The sequence below is a fragment of the Nilaparvata lugens genome, chromosome 11 (genome assembly GCF_014356525.2).
Source record: "Nilaparvata lugens isolate BPH chromosome 11, ASM1435652v1, whole genome shotgun sequence".
Lineage (NCBI taxonomy): Eukaryota > Metazoa > Arthropoda > Insecta > Hemiptera > Delphacidae > Nilaparvata > Nilaparvata lugens.
In genome coordinates, this window is record NC_052514.1 from 37,435,708 (window position 1) to 37,450,522 (window position 14,815).

At 34.5% G+C, this 14,815-nt stretch overlaps 1 protein-coding gene across 3 annotated transcripts in view; it reads left to right on the plus strand.

The window, feature by feature from the left end:
* LOC120353680 overlaps positions 1-14,815 on the plus strand; it is a 70,588-nt gene that overhangs the window by 7,974 nt on the left and 47,799 nt on the right. For 2 of the 3 annotated variants that reach the window (XR_005572521.1, XM_039438363.1), the window contains exons 2-4: positions 1,540-1,731; positions 4,661-4,817; positions 7,871-7,912. Coding sequence is in view for 2 of the 3 variants with exons in the window: in XM_039438363.1 (XP_039294297.1) it covers positions 1,540-1,731; positions 4,661-4,817; positions 7,871-7,912 (391 nt within the window). In the remaining variant the exon portion in view is untranslated. The remainder of the gene's footprint in view (positions 1-1,539; positions 1,732-4,660; positions 4,818-7,870; positions 7,913-14,815) is intronic. The other variant, XM_039438366.1, reaches the window with a different exon arrangement.

Sequence of the window (14,815 nt, forward strand, 5' to 3'; positions counted from 1 at the left end):
AAAATAAATATAACTGTTTAAAATCGGATCGTTCTTTTTTGTACATACTGTTCTTTATCACGATCAATTGTGAATAAATATCTCTAAGTGAGGTGAGTTAAACACAGGTATGAGCATCGCAATGATGGAATCAGTTTTCGTCAACTAAAATTCAGAGGGTGGAGTTTATGACAATGTAGTGGTATCAATCATTGATGATGATCAATTATTCTGACGTTAATTTGAGCAGCAGTCAATATTTGAAAATAACGTTGAAGTTTAACATGATAGACTTCAGACTTGTTCCATTCCTGAAACTCCAATGACAAGAACTGCAATGAATATTTTTCCAATTTTCGAATGCTATTTCATTTTTTTTCGGGATTGTTGGGTGAGTATTATAATGTATAGTGTTCTGAGGCAGATCTTACAGAAATTACTATTGATAACAATGTAGTTCGAAATGTATTGAGGAATTAATGTAATTTTGAAAATTGTTCATTCTCTCAATTTATTGGAAAATGATGTGCCTCATTAGTAATTGGATAGAAATTAACATATTATTGGCCAAAATCACGGAAGTAAATTTGTATTAATTTAGTATGCACTCATTATAGGTCCTAAGAAAGTTGGAATATGTATGGAATTTTGAATGAAATGAAGAGGATAAATTCAATAAGACCATGATAAAAATGATAGAGAATCAGCGGAGAAGGAAGAGAATTGGTATCGCTGTTCTCCTATCTTTTTCCACCACCATTATAACGTGTAGTTTAATGCTTTTCATTATTTCCCACTATAGTTTTGCGGAATTACCAGCAATCTAAAACAAACTATAGTGAGGTTCACGATATATTGAAGAAGTTTTGGGCATTAGCCTGTTTTTCATTTCCGACTACTGAATTGTTTACTCTATTCAATAATGGCAGTGTTTGAATAGCAATGGTATTGCTATCCTTGTCCATCATTCAACAAAGCGGATAGCGCTATCTCTCTCTCGCTTTGCTCTATTGCCAGATCAGCTTTTAACAATGCAGAGTAGATAATTATTGATTAACAAAAATTTTCATGTTAATTATGAAACTTCATTATAAAATTATTGGAAAATATGATTCCTTGCTTAATAAAATATAATTGTATATTTTAAACGAGAATGAACATTTAATATTACATCAATAAACCTGTATCAGCTACCATCAAGAAGGCATTGACAAGACAGTGAGGATCGGCAATGTTGTTCTTCTATCTTTCTCCACTCAAATTAGAACGTGGACCTCACTATAAAATCTCATATGGATCAGTGAATATAATGTAAATGGAGCAATATGATTGATAGTTCGCTGACCTATCAAGGTGGAAGGCTGCCATTGGCTGGAGCAAGACACGCCCATCGTTGGCTGGAGCAAGACACGCCCATCGTTGGCTGAGCAAGACACACCCATCGTTGGCTGGAGCAAAACACGCCCATCGTGGGCGGAGCGTTCATTTAAGCCAATCACCTTTTACCTCGCTAACCATATAGCTATGCATTACAAATATTTTCTTCTCTATTGATTACAGAGTGATTGCAAAAGAGGAAACAGGACATTCGTGGAGTGACCTTGTGAATTCATTTGTGCATAAGGATTTCTACTATTATTTAGGAGATTATCTTTATGGATCACCAATCAGTTATAACCATCCCGATCAAATTTATTTGAGAGTCGGAAAAAAGTGGGAAAAGACTATTGGTAGTTCCAGTCATGAAGTTGTGTAAGTTTTGTGGTTTTTTTAACATTGTTTATTAATATTTATCCTTGATTAATGATTATACGAAATTGTGACTATTTATTAAATTATAGCCCACTTGACTCCATTACCGAAAAAAACTATAGTGAGGTCCACGTTATAATGGAAGTGTTTGATTAACAATGGTATTGCTATCCTTGTCTATCATTCAACAAAGTCGATAGCGCAGAGCCCAAGGGCTACCACTAACGACAACATGCATGAAGAGCATGTGTGTACACACATCTAACTTGTCCTGTCGTTACTGGCCATCCTAATGTGAAACATAGTGTAGCGGCAGAGATAGCTTCTAGCTTCAAGCAGAGATAACTCCTATAATTTAGATTGTTTATTCTAAGCTACAAGCTTGAGAGTGTAAACAATGATGAAATATCAAATGATTGACGATCTGTGCTTCATTGTAAAAATCTGGTGTGGTGTAATCACACAACTTTCCTTGCCGTTATGAAAATTGATCAACTGACGCTAGTGTTCCCGCGCATCGCAAGTCTACTATTCGAAGATCTAAGCCAGCTGGTGACAGGACAATAACGCTGGAGACATACGAGGTCTGCTATCTCTTCATAGTGAATCATTTAATAGAATCAAAAGATGCCAACAGTTTGCAATAGGATAATCACTTTTTCTCAAATTTAGTGCTTATTTTCAATTTCAGGTGAAAATGTTACTGAACATTAATTGTAGAGATATTCATGCTCAATCTTTTCCACTCAAGAATTTCTGTTTTAATTGTATATGAAGCCTGATAATTGGGAATCTAAAATCAAACTTTGCCTAGTTGGGGCAGAGCTCCTGAAATTTCTATATATATGAGACTTGTGGCAGTTGATAGAGCTTATTAATGACTATTCTAGGAATAAATTAAATCAAAATCGTTGGAGCCGTTCTCGAGAAAATCGCGAAAAACCCTGTTTTTGACAACATTTTTGCCATTTTAGACGCCATCTTGAATTGCATTTGATCGAAATTGTTCGTGTCGCATCCTTATAGTGTAAGGACCTTAAGTTCCAAATTTCAAGTCATTCAGTTAATTGGGAGATGAGATCGTGTACACAGACGCACATACACTCATACACACACACACACACACACACACACACACACACACACACACACACACACACACACACACACACACACACACACACACACACACACACACACACACACACACACACACATACAGACCAATACCCAAAAACCAGTTTTTTGGACTCAGGGGACCTTGAAACGTATAGAAATTTAGAAATTGGGGTACCTTATTTTTTTTCGGAAAGCAATACTTTCCTTACCTATGGTAATATGGCAAGGAAAGTAAAAATGTATTGACATTCCACTACATCATACATATCATAAGTTTGTTACAAACAAACGAGAGATTCAAAGGATTACAAAATAATTGTAACTAAGAAAAATATTAGTCTACGATAAAAAGTAGCTGTAACTCAAATAATAGTTATTTGTGCAACTAGTGCGCAAAGTGACAGTTTGCTGCACCGAAAGAAACGTTTACGTTTCAACAAACGGAATGGTTTGTTGAGTGCAGCAGAGGAACTTTGCGCACGTATTTCACATCAAATTTTTCCTACAGTTACCATTGAATATGAAAAGTGGGTAATTATGGGTAAAATTGCCCGAAATCCATCAAATAATTTTTTTCTGTGTGATTTTATTATTAATAAAAACCTAAATTTATTGTCAAATTGAATAATGTAGTAGAGTTTGAATGGTGGGGAGGTTGTGTGCTGAATGTGGTGGCTGTCCTCGAACTCGGTGTCCTTGATATTATTATAACGTGCACCACAGTCACAGTTACCAACTTAATTTTCATTTTGCTGCACTGGTGCTCCATATAACCTACTAATTATTTTTCCTCCACCTACTGTCTAAAGTACTCACTTTACTCCCTGAAACATGATACTAAAGTGTCACTTTTTCGCTCTCGGTAGTAAAAAACAGAAAAACTTCCTAGGGAGGAAAAGTGACTCCATTTGAATAACATGGGAAGCATCTCTATTTTAAAAAACTTACATTGTAATAGGTTAGAAAGTCTAAGCTCAGATGAGAAAGCATAAAGAGGTGTCTGTCATTGAGTCAACTGAATTCAATACCACAACCAGAAATTTGATCAACTCATGAAATATATGTTTGTATGATATTATATTCTTAATATTAGTAGACGATAAAAATTTATACAATTTTTAAAATATTTTATTCTATTCAAAATACCATCCAACAAATATTTTTGATCTGCAATTCAAATCTGAACCGTGTGATGGAGTCAGCCATTTTTGGTAGACACCCAGCTGATATAATTGTTACAACTTTGGCCAATAGATAGTGCAATGGGCAGTGCCAATCAGACGACCGGTTTTTAGGTTTTAGATTTTAGGTTATGTTGTTAGGAAACATTGTCACCAATACGTAAGTTTATTAAAATGATTTTATTTGCAGTTTCTATAAAAAAATGTAGATGGAGGAAAAATGTTGTGTACATCACGAGTGAAAAATACTTTCTCTCCCTCAGGAAAATTGTTGCCCTCGGCTTCGCCTCAGGCTTCAAACTCTTCCCACAGGGAGAAAAAGTCGTACTTTTCACTCTAGATATACAAATAACTATTGCGTTGTCATGCTGCAAATCTGGAGTACGCAAAGTACTCACTTTGCGAACTAGTGCGGAAAAGTGATTCTTAATAATCAGTGCAGGAATGGCCACTTTTCAAGGTAACTGTAGGAAAAAAATGTATTGACATTTCACTACATCATACATATCATACTGTACAAACAAACAAGAGATTCAAAGAATTACAAAATTGTAACTAAGAAAAATATTACTAATACCTAACGTCTATCAAGTACTCTTGGAATATTCTGAAGTTTTCTCTCATTACAGATGTGAGAGAGCGTCGGAGAAAGATTATTATAAGCTTGATACAAATTTTTTACCCAACTTATACATTTACAGCGACAAAAATGGTGTAGCAAATAAAAATATCTTATCATATTTCACATCCATCGAGAGAGAAATTTGGGTATGCAGAAGTCGCCTGGTAAGTGATTTTTTTTCTCCATGCTCTAAACATTTTTTTCTTTTTCTTCTCCTTCTTCTCCTTCCTCTTCTTCTTCTTCTTCTCCTTCCTCCTCCTCTTCTTCTTCTTCTTCTTCTCCTCCTCCTTCTTCTTCTTCTCCTCCTCCTTCTTCTTCTTCTTCTTCTTCTTCTTCTTCTTCTTCTTCTTCTTCTTCTTCTTCTTCTTCTTCTTCTTCTTCTTCTTCTTCTTCTTCTTCTTCTTCTTCTTCTTCTTCTTCTTCTCCTTCCTCTTCTTCTTCTTCTTCTTCTTCTTCTTTTCTTCTCCTCTAATTTGAAATAATTCACATTTGCAATTTTCTTAAATATATATTAAGTTAGGAGTATGTGCCAACAAACAGTGAAGAATGATGATAATGTATACATACTATCGATTCGGCAAGTACCGCTTTCTGGTGGCCAAATTCGGAAACAGTCACTTGGAAGTGACCGACCAATCAGGAGAGATTGGGAGGAGTTTGGAGGCGTGTCCCAGAAGGTTGCATAATATGGAACTTGTCTGTGATTAGCTGGTCATTTCTATGCTTGAAATGGTTGTTAGCAACGTAGAATTATTATTCTCTCCTCTTTCCTCTTCTTATTCATCATAGGCGTAGTTATCTTCTTTCTTCCTTTTTTTATCCTCAACATCAACTGACTCTTCTTGTTTTCATTTTACGCTCCTTTTCATAAATATATAAATATTTTCCAATTGTAATGAAGTTATACTTTTTTCTTCTTCTTTCTCTTCTTCTCCTTCTCCTTCTCATTTTCCTTCTCCTCCTCTTCATACTTACATGAACTAATCTCTTTTGTACAATAATTACCCTTTGTCATTAACATTATTTTTGGATTTAAATCTACAAATTTTTTTTCTAATAATAAATTTCACTCCCTCATTATTTCAATTATTATATCATATCGATTTTTAATTATTGAGAATTAACTTTTTCTTTATTTTTTCCTTATTATTTATTATTTACTCTTTTCTGTTATTTCCGCGCCCTGTCGCGGTCTCACAGAGAGCACTTATTAAAACACTATTGGCCAAAAATCATAGATATCCAACACATTTACTTTTCCAAGAATTCCCTGTTTTAAATATAAAACAATTATTTATAAAAATTTACTTGTCTTTATAAAAAAAGTAACTTTGTCTTCAATGAAATTCAACATTATTATCCACTAGCCGTCAGGCTCGCTTCGCTCGCCATATCCGTCTAGCCAGGGGGCTCCGCCCCCTGGACCCCCGACTGGATCGTCCAGAATGAAATCAGCAGGCTCGCTTCGCTCGCCTGAATTTTCATTTGAGCATTTTTATCATATGTTAGGACAATCCAATCGGGGGCCAGACTAAACGGATATGGCGAGCGAAGCGAGCCTGACGGCTAGTAATATAATATTCCCAGGATTGAAGTAGCAGTTCCAATCAATTTTTCCGCGATAAATGCATTTAAATCTTCAGCTTGGTGCCAACCTAACAAAGTCAACTCAACTTAATGCCAACCTGACAAAATTATTAATTTAGTTGCCAGTTAACAACTGTTTCGAAGAGGTACTCTATCTAGATTACAGTTCTATAGTAACATATGATATGGACATTCCAATTATAATTAAGAGATTGGGAGAAGAAGAATATACATGCTAAAAGACGAACTTTAAACCCTTAAAAACAACCCTTAGAGTTAAAATATTGCCAAAAGATTTCTTACTGCGCCTCTAAAGGGCCAACTGAACATACCTACCAAATTTGAACGTTTTTGGTCCGGTAGATTTTTAGTTATGCGAGTGAGTGAGTGAGTGAGTGAGTGAGTGAGTGAGTGAGTGAGTGAGTGCCATTTCGCTTTTATATATATAGACTAGAAACAGATTGCATATAAATATTCAATTTCCCCGTTTAAGTAATTCAATTCAACTTGGAAACTGTTTTCATTTAGCCCATTGGCTTTACCGTAATGTACCAGCCGAGATTTCAACTACTGAGGGGGTTAGCGTTGCCGTCTACAAGCGGAGAGTGACCGGCTGGCTGCTCTGCATCGGTTCAGATGCTGCGGAGGCTCTTCTACATTCTCCATATAGATGAATATTTCTAGTTCTGAACACAGAATAACATTTATTTATTAGATAGAGCGAACAATACAATAGTCGGAAAAGAGAAAACAGGCCATTACCCAAAACTTCTTCAATTTCCTGATTTTGTCACAAATCGTCCAAATTCAAATATTACACACAGTACCACGCTAATAAAGCTATTACTCCCAACTCAGCCCTTTAAACACCGTCGAGCTGACACTTTTATTTTATTTATTTATTGTTTTTTTTTCTATCTTTAGTTTTAAAATTTACTATTAAAATAAACTCTCTTATTATTCTTTCAAATTTATTTATTATTCATAGTTTGTAATTTATTTTATTATTGCTAGTGTTTGCCCTCTGTCTGATAATTTGCGACTCCTCCCTGCACACGGACAAATCATCCAGGCAGGGAGAATTTATTCATGTAATTTATAACACTTTTATATTTTGTGAATATGTAATATTTTATGAATTAAACAATTTGAATTTTTTTTTGAATTGATTCAACTAAATGATTTATCGTTTCTATGATTTGGTTTTTACTTATTGATATTTTTTCCTTAATTTTTTTCGCTTGGACATAATATTTCGTTTGAATTTTCAACTTTCTTTTTTTACGGTCAAGTGCTGAAGGGGAGGGTATCCTTGATACCCTCTCTGAGAATGGAATTCTTAAGGTCCAAACTTTACCGTTTCATGTGAAAACATTTCAGTAGTACCTTAACTTTTGATTTTTTAATCATAATTCTTGCTCAATATTATTGTAGAACTCATCAGTTTAATATGATTCACCATGTCATTTTACCGCTACTAACGCTAGAACGTAAGTTGAATTATGTTTTGTTAAACTCTTGAATAAAGGAATCTGACTGAATCTGAATCTGAATCTGAATCTGAATCTCCTTCTCCTTCTCTTTCGCTCACTGAATTATCTATTTTATCTTTTTTCTTTTTGTGTTTCAGCCCCAAGGTATCTGTAATAAAGCGCTAAGAGGTGTGGGAGTGGTGAGTTATAATATTATTTTAGACAATCATGAAAATCCATCAATTTATTGAAATAATATTTTCATAGGAATCGGTGTGTATCTATACTATATAATGAACGAAGGAATTGGCTTATATATTTTTGTAGGATACGAGATACATCACCACGCCATCCCGAATGAACTTCTGAACTGATTATTCAATTTCAATTCAAAAAATAATTTATTCCGCACAACATAATATTATTACAAAACATTGTACCATCTAACAATACAAAAAAATACTAATGTAAAATTATATGTTTTGCTTCAGATGACAAAAACATAAAGCGAAATAAATATGAGCACACCTAGGCATAAGCCCCTATTGGAGTGCACTTCTCTTAAAATAAAATAAATTTAAAGACTAGAGTAGTAGGACCGCTACGCTTTACACATGAAATAAACTTTATTTATGTGAAAATAATTAATTATAAATTTACCAGTGTTACGGTCTTCATAATGCGTATTATACAGGTCTTCATAATCTATTATAACAATTGTAATGTTATTGAATGAATTTCCATTGATTTTCATGGAAAAAATCAAGTTAAATGGAAAAAATAATATAGTAAAATAAATAAAATTATTCAAAAATGTTTTTAGTGGACAGCGAATTAAATTATGAAAACAGAAAGACAGGGAAAAAACCACTGACTCAAGAATAAGATTAGAATAGAATAGAATAGAATAGAATAGAATCTTTATTGCAGCAATATCTGAGGTCATCAGATACAATACAAGTGTCAAATATATACAACATGATACAAAATAAAAATATATTACATCAGTAAGTTACACTATCAGTACCCTATGATAATATGTCACCTGATTTTCAACTTATAACCGAATATTCCTAGCTAATGTATAAAAATCTTCAATCTTGTTTAAGGGTTAGCTGCTAAGAAACGTTTCATATGAATTTTAAAAGTTCCATTCTCCATATTTCTAAGATCTTCAGGAAGTGAATTAAACAATTTTATTGATAAAAATAGAAATGTTTTTGTGTACTAGAATAGGTATACCGATAAGTAGTCAAATTACCCCTATTTCTAGTGTTATGGCTATGAACTACCCCCTGCTCCACAAACTTCTCCAAATTCTCCTTAACATAAATAAGGCTCTGTTGAACAAATATTGAAGGTAGAGTCAATATTCCCAGAATTTTAAAATGCTCATCACACTGTGCTCGCTTAGAAAGCCCACAAATCAGTCTGATAGCCTTTCTCTGTATTCTAAAAAGTCTACCACTGTAAGCTCTGGAACCCCAAAGTATGGTGCCATATGACAGATGAGAATTGATGTGAGCATAATAAATCACCTTTAAAACATCCAAACTGACATATGACCTCAGTTTTCTAATTAAGAAGACTCCCTTATTCAGCTTGCTAGCAACAATGTCAATATGCTGGGACCAACTAAGGCAAGTGTCAAGTGTGAAGCCAGAAACTTTGCCTCTTTCTCCTCATTCATAGTCAGTCTTCTATTATAACTGATAGTCAAGTTCTGAACTTTATCAGAGTTTACACATAATAAATTTGAATTACACCAGCTTTCGATCGAATCAGCCAAGTCCTGGGAAGCTTGACTCAATGAAACTACTGTGGAAAGCTCAGAAAAACACACAGATCATCCGCAAACAAATAGCTTTTGGCTGGAGGGTTTACAATTGTTGGTAGATCATTTATATAGACGATGAACAAAATAGGCCCTAAAATAGAACCCTGAGGCACGCCATGGGAGACAGGTAGATACTGTGACTCAGATTCCTCAAAAAAACCTTCTGGAATCGATCCCCCAATAAGATTCTACCAGTCTCAAAGATCTTTCCTGGAAGCCATAAAATGCAAGCTTATCTAGCAACAATTTGTGCGATACAGTGTCAAATGCTTTTGACAGGTCAAACAATTTAGTCTGAGTAAATTTCTTGTTTTCCAAAGAATTCAGACAATCCCTGTATAGATCAATTGCAGCTCTAACCGTATTTCTCCCAGTCCTATATCCAAACTGAGAATTGTTGAAAAGATTGTTTCTTTCGAAGTAATCCACAATTTGATCATTTAGAGCCTTTTCAAGTACTTTTGAAACAGTAGTGGTTATGTTAATAGGTCTAAAGTTATTATAATCTGATCTACAGCCTTTTTTATATATGGGCAGAACTTTATTCATCTTCAAGCTTTGTGGAAAAACACCTTCAAGGATTGAACTATTAACTAAGTGTGTAAGAGGATCTATAATATAATCAAGACTGAGTTTAAGCATCCTAGGACTAATGTCATAGACGTCTGCACTATTACTCCCCTTCATTTTCTTGAGTATATTAATTATGTTATCTGTTTCAACTAATTCAAATTCAAATCTGGACGTGGGCGCACAGTAACCAGCTCTCAAAAAGTCCATTGCACTATGACTGCAACTTTTACTTTCAACTTCAGCTACAATTTTATCTATGTTTTCTGTAAAGAATTTGTTGAACTGATTTGAGTTTAGTGAGCCTTTTTTAATCATTGACTTGGATTTACTCAGTTTTTTAATTATACCCCAAATTGCCCTGCTCTTGGATTCAATAATTTTTTTGTCATTTTGTGTCTTCCTTAGAGTCACTAACATGTCTTTGAATTCCTTTTTTCTAATTTTATACAGAATCTTTATTTCATTATCACCAGTATTAAGATAAACATCATAGAGCAGATCACACATATTCTTGATATTCATTAATTCAACACTATAGATTTTGCCTGGCTTAGGAGCTGTTGTCTTTAATTTTACAGTCTTCAATGGAAATGTCAAATCCACAATATTCTTGAGTGTACTCAGGAAAAAGGAGGTTTTTAGTTCTAGATTGCCATCTCTATATAGGTCCGTCCAATTTATTTTATGTAGCAAATTTTGAAAATGTATAATACTGTCACTGTTGATGTGTCGAATAGTTTTGGTTTCTGTGCAATTGCTTCCTGAATGTTTTGAAAATAATCTTGTTTTAAATGTGAGAGCCCAATGATCTGAGTACCATGTCTTTTCAACCCCACATGTAAAAGAACCTTCACTGATGGTAGTGATGATATTGTCAATACAGGTTCCCCATTAGATGAATTAGGTCTGGTAATATTGTTATAACTCATCGTCAATCCAAAAGAAACAAATAAGTCCTTCAATTCCTTAATATTATTGTCATTGCTTATAAAATCATAATTGAAATCAGCACATAAAATTATGTTATTGGCATATTTCAAGACATGTTCCAATATACAACTTAGTCTATCCAGGAATATGTTAAAATTGTTGTTTTCAGAGTTTGGTCTATATAAAGCTAAAACTATTGTATTTGAATGCACTAAATGGATAGCTGTCGCCTCTAAAACCATCTCTATTGACATCTGATTTATGCTTTCAAGCCTTTCAAAATCTAGTCCATTTTTCACATAGATCAGGCACCCCCCATGTTTCCTGGTGACCCTACAATAAGCATTCCCAATTGAAAAGCCATTAATTCCATACAAGTCAACCTCCTCTGACTCCAACCATGTTTCAACTATACAAGCAATGTCCACATTCAAGTCTTTAAGTTGATATTCAACAGAGTCAAGCTTATTTCTGATGCTTTGAACGTTCCAATGGAAAATAATAGTATTAAAATTGTCGTAATTCTGATCATTTTTATATTTAACTTGATTACCTGAGTCAACAATATACTCTATACATGGATTTCTATGTGCTTTGCTTCTTCTAAAAAAGACCTGGGCTTCGTAATGACTGGTATCTGTAAGACTGGATTTGAATTCAATCTCATCTCACAAACTCCCTGTGATCAAACCTGACAAATTATTACAACTCTCAACACCAACAAATGAACAATCATTGCTTGAAGAAGAAGCTGATTTGATTGACAAGACTGGGGCCACGTCATACGTCTGAGTAGATCCTGATAGTAAATTCAATAACTCATTTGCAAGTCTTATTTTCCCATGCCTATTAAGATGCAGCCCATGCCGAGTGTGAAATCTCGCCTGGTAGCTCCATATGCTTAGCATACTCAGAGAAAACTCTTGGGAAATTGAACAAACAGCTTCATTAAAAGACTCTATACACTTGTTCATATGCGACCCCACTGCAAGATCATACCTGTATGGTATTGTCGAAAGAATCAACCCTAACTTATTGTTCCTCAGAGTACTAACTAGTTTACGGAGCTTCATTATACAATTATAAATGTCTATCTCCGTAGAGGTGTCATTAAAGCTATTTGTTCCCCCTATAAGAACAACAGTATCATCTTGTTTCATTGTGCCAAGCTCAAATGATGACAAAATACCATCCATGATATAATTAATCGGTGCGCTAGTAGAAATCAATGACTTGAACTTGAGCTTAGAGGCTGACTTCCTATCCATCAACTCCCTTATGCCTTTCACATGGCTGTCACCCCACAGCCAAACACTTGAAGAGTCTTCAACAAGAATGTCATTATCAGGAGAAACATTTTCAATCTGATAATTGTTTCTATAAGTTCCTACTCCATTAAAAACTGAGCTCATCATGGAACAAGCATTAAGAAAACTGTTCAGTACTGACTTGGCCTTCCCACATTAGTCTTCATATCTAATATCAAACACCTATTTTTCTCCAAATCAGACTGTAAATCAGAAATCCTATTGAGAAAGAGCCTTTTCTCCGAACATGTACCCTCCCCCTGCACTACATCAACAGAACAACAATCCGTACCGATATGTTGCTCGACGTCAATTACCTCGTTAAAGCGCACATTCATCTCCGTTTGAGCACCAAAATCCCTAAACGTTTTATCTTGAAGATCCATTATCAATTTTTCATTCATTATGGAACGGTCAACAGCAGCATTCCATTGTACCCATAGACGAGAATTCTCCGCAACCAGATTATGATTCTCAATCATTAACTTCTCAACAAGATGAAAACAGCCAACGCAAACATCCTGAGAAACAGATTTATTTATCCTATCAGGCTCTACACACTCTGAAGACACCTGGTTGTGTAATTCAGATACAACAGGGAGTTCAGTTTCATTGGCATGAGATATAGGGGTGGAAGACATTGCAGCTGACATCACACTAATATTTGATGCAACATGTGAATGGTCATCGCAAACGGAATCCTCATCTGCAGAGTCGTCGTTTAACCTCGTTGTTCCATCACAAGGAGGAGAATGATTGTGAGAATCAGATGGCTCATATCTACATTTTTTTAATATTTCTATCAGTTTTAAGAGTAGCCTTACATGTCTTTGACAGACAACGCCAATTTTATTTCCCCAATGAATTAGCAACTGTTTTTCTGTAAGTAAAACTTTGAAAGGTCAATTTAGGGTTGCCCTTGTTAGTCTTTCCAACAATAAACTCAACCCCTTCAGCCATTCCTCCTATCCCCTGACTCGTTCAATATGAGGTTCTGATAATAAAGTGATTGTGTAGTTGAAGAAAAAAAAATCAAGAAAATTTTACTGTAAGACTGAAAATATTCTACAGTACTAGAGAGTAGGTAGACTAGTTGTTTATAGTGTACGACGTAAACTAAAAGAGTAAAAAATCCTTTTGATATTAAGTATTCAATTGATAATAAAGTATGTATTATTGGAATTATGTCATGAATTGATTATTTCTATTCATTAATCATGAATATGATGATTTAAATTATAAGTTCAGAATTCTGTGCGTATGCTGACAATAATATTTTAAGAAGAAAAAAAAAGATTAATGAGAGAGCTCTTCAAAACAAACAAGTTTAACGCTAGTAAAGGGAAGGATTAAGAAGATTAATCGGCTAGAGAAACAAATAAAATCTTATCACTAGAATGTTGAAGATGATATATCTCAGTGAAAGTCTGATAAGGAGTCTAAATGTGCACCAAGCAAGGAATCACGCAGCAGGGTTGACTCTCTTCGTTCTGCAGCAAGGATTACTCATCATCATCAAGCAAGAAATTAGTTCCGTATCATTAGATCCAACTGGGTATCTCAATCGGTATATCATTCATCCACACAGACACTTCAGATCGAATAAGTTTTTATTGGTTCAATGTAACAAAATATTGATATTGACAGTGCAGAGAAACCAACAATGTCCGATGTACACGAATTATTATATTTTTCATCTCATTCAAAAGTTCATTTTCAATAGATAGGTGGACGCAACGATCATTGAACAAGCAACACGGTATTAGATATTGTTGCACACCCAGCTTTGGGTTGGCTTTGAGCAGCCTCACTACAACGTGTTACTTGGTACCGACGTCAAACAAGATTCTTATTACAGGTGGTACAATTTCATCCCTCAAGTTTGTTTCAGGGAGGTCAAAGTTCAATCCGCTCCAACCAACTCACAATCACCGGCTTCCTTGTCTCTTTCTTGTAGGTTAGGAAGTAATTATCAGCAATTAGACTTAAGTTACGTCTCTCTTCAGGCAAAACTATTAATGCACTCGTAGAATCACTTCCCAAATATTTAAAAATCACTCACTTAGAGGGTAAGACTCACAAAATAACTACATAATTCACAAAAACAGACAGACGAACTTTCGAGTACACCACTCGTAGCAGCCAGTGCTACCAACCTACTTATATATATTATACTGCCTAATATTTATACTAATGTACAATCCTCAAAAAAGATTCACAGTTCATTCATGTGAAAGATAGAACTTAACTTTTAAGAAAAATATATGAATGGGAATGAGGTATTAAATTTTCTTGAAATTAGAATTATTTAAACATTCTAGGTGCATTATTGAAAGAAAATGAATGTTGAAAAATTGTAAATTAGATTGGGAACTTGGGAACTAACCCGTCTGAAGTCATATCTGAATCCACGAGTACGATTTGGCATTGAGGCTTCTTAGAAAAAGAATAGCTTT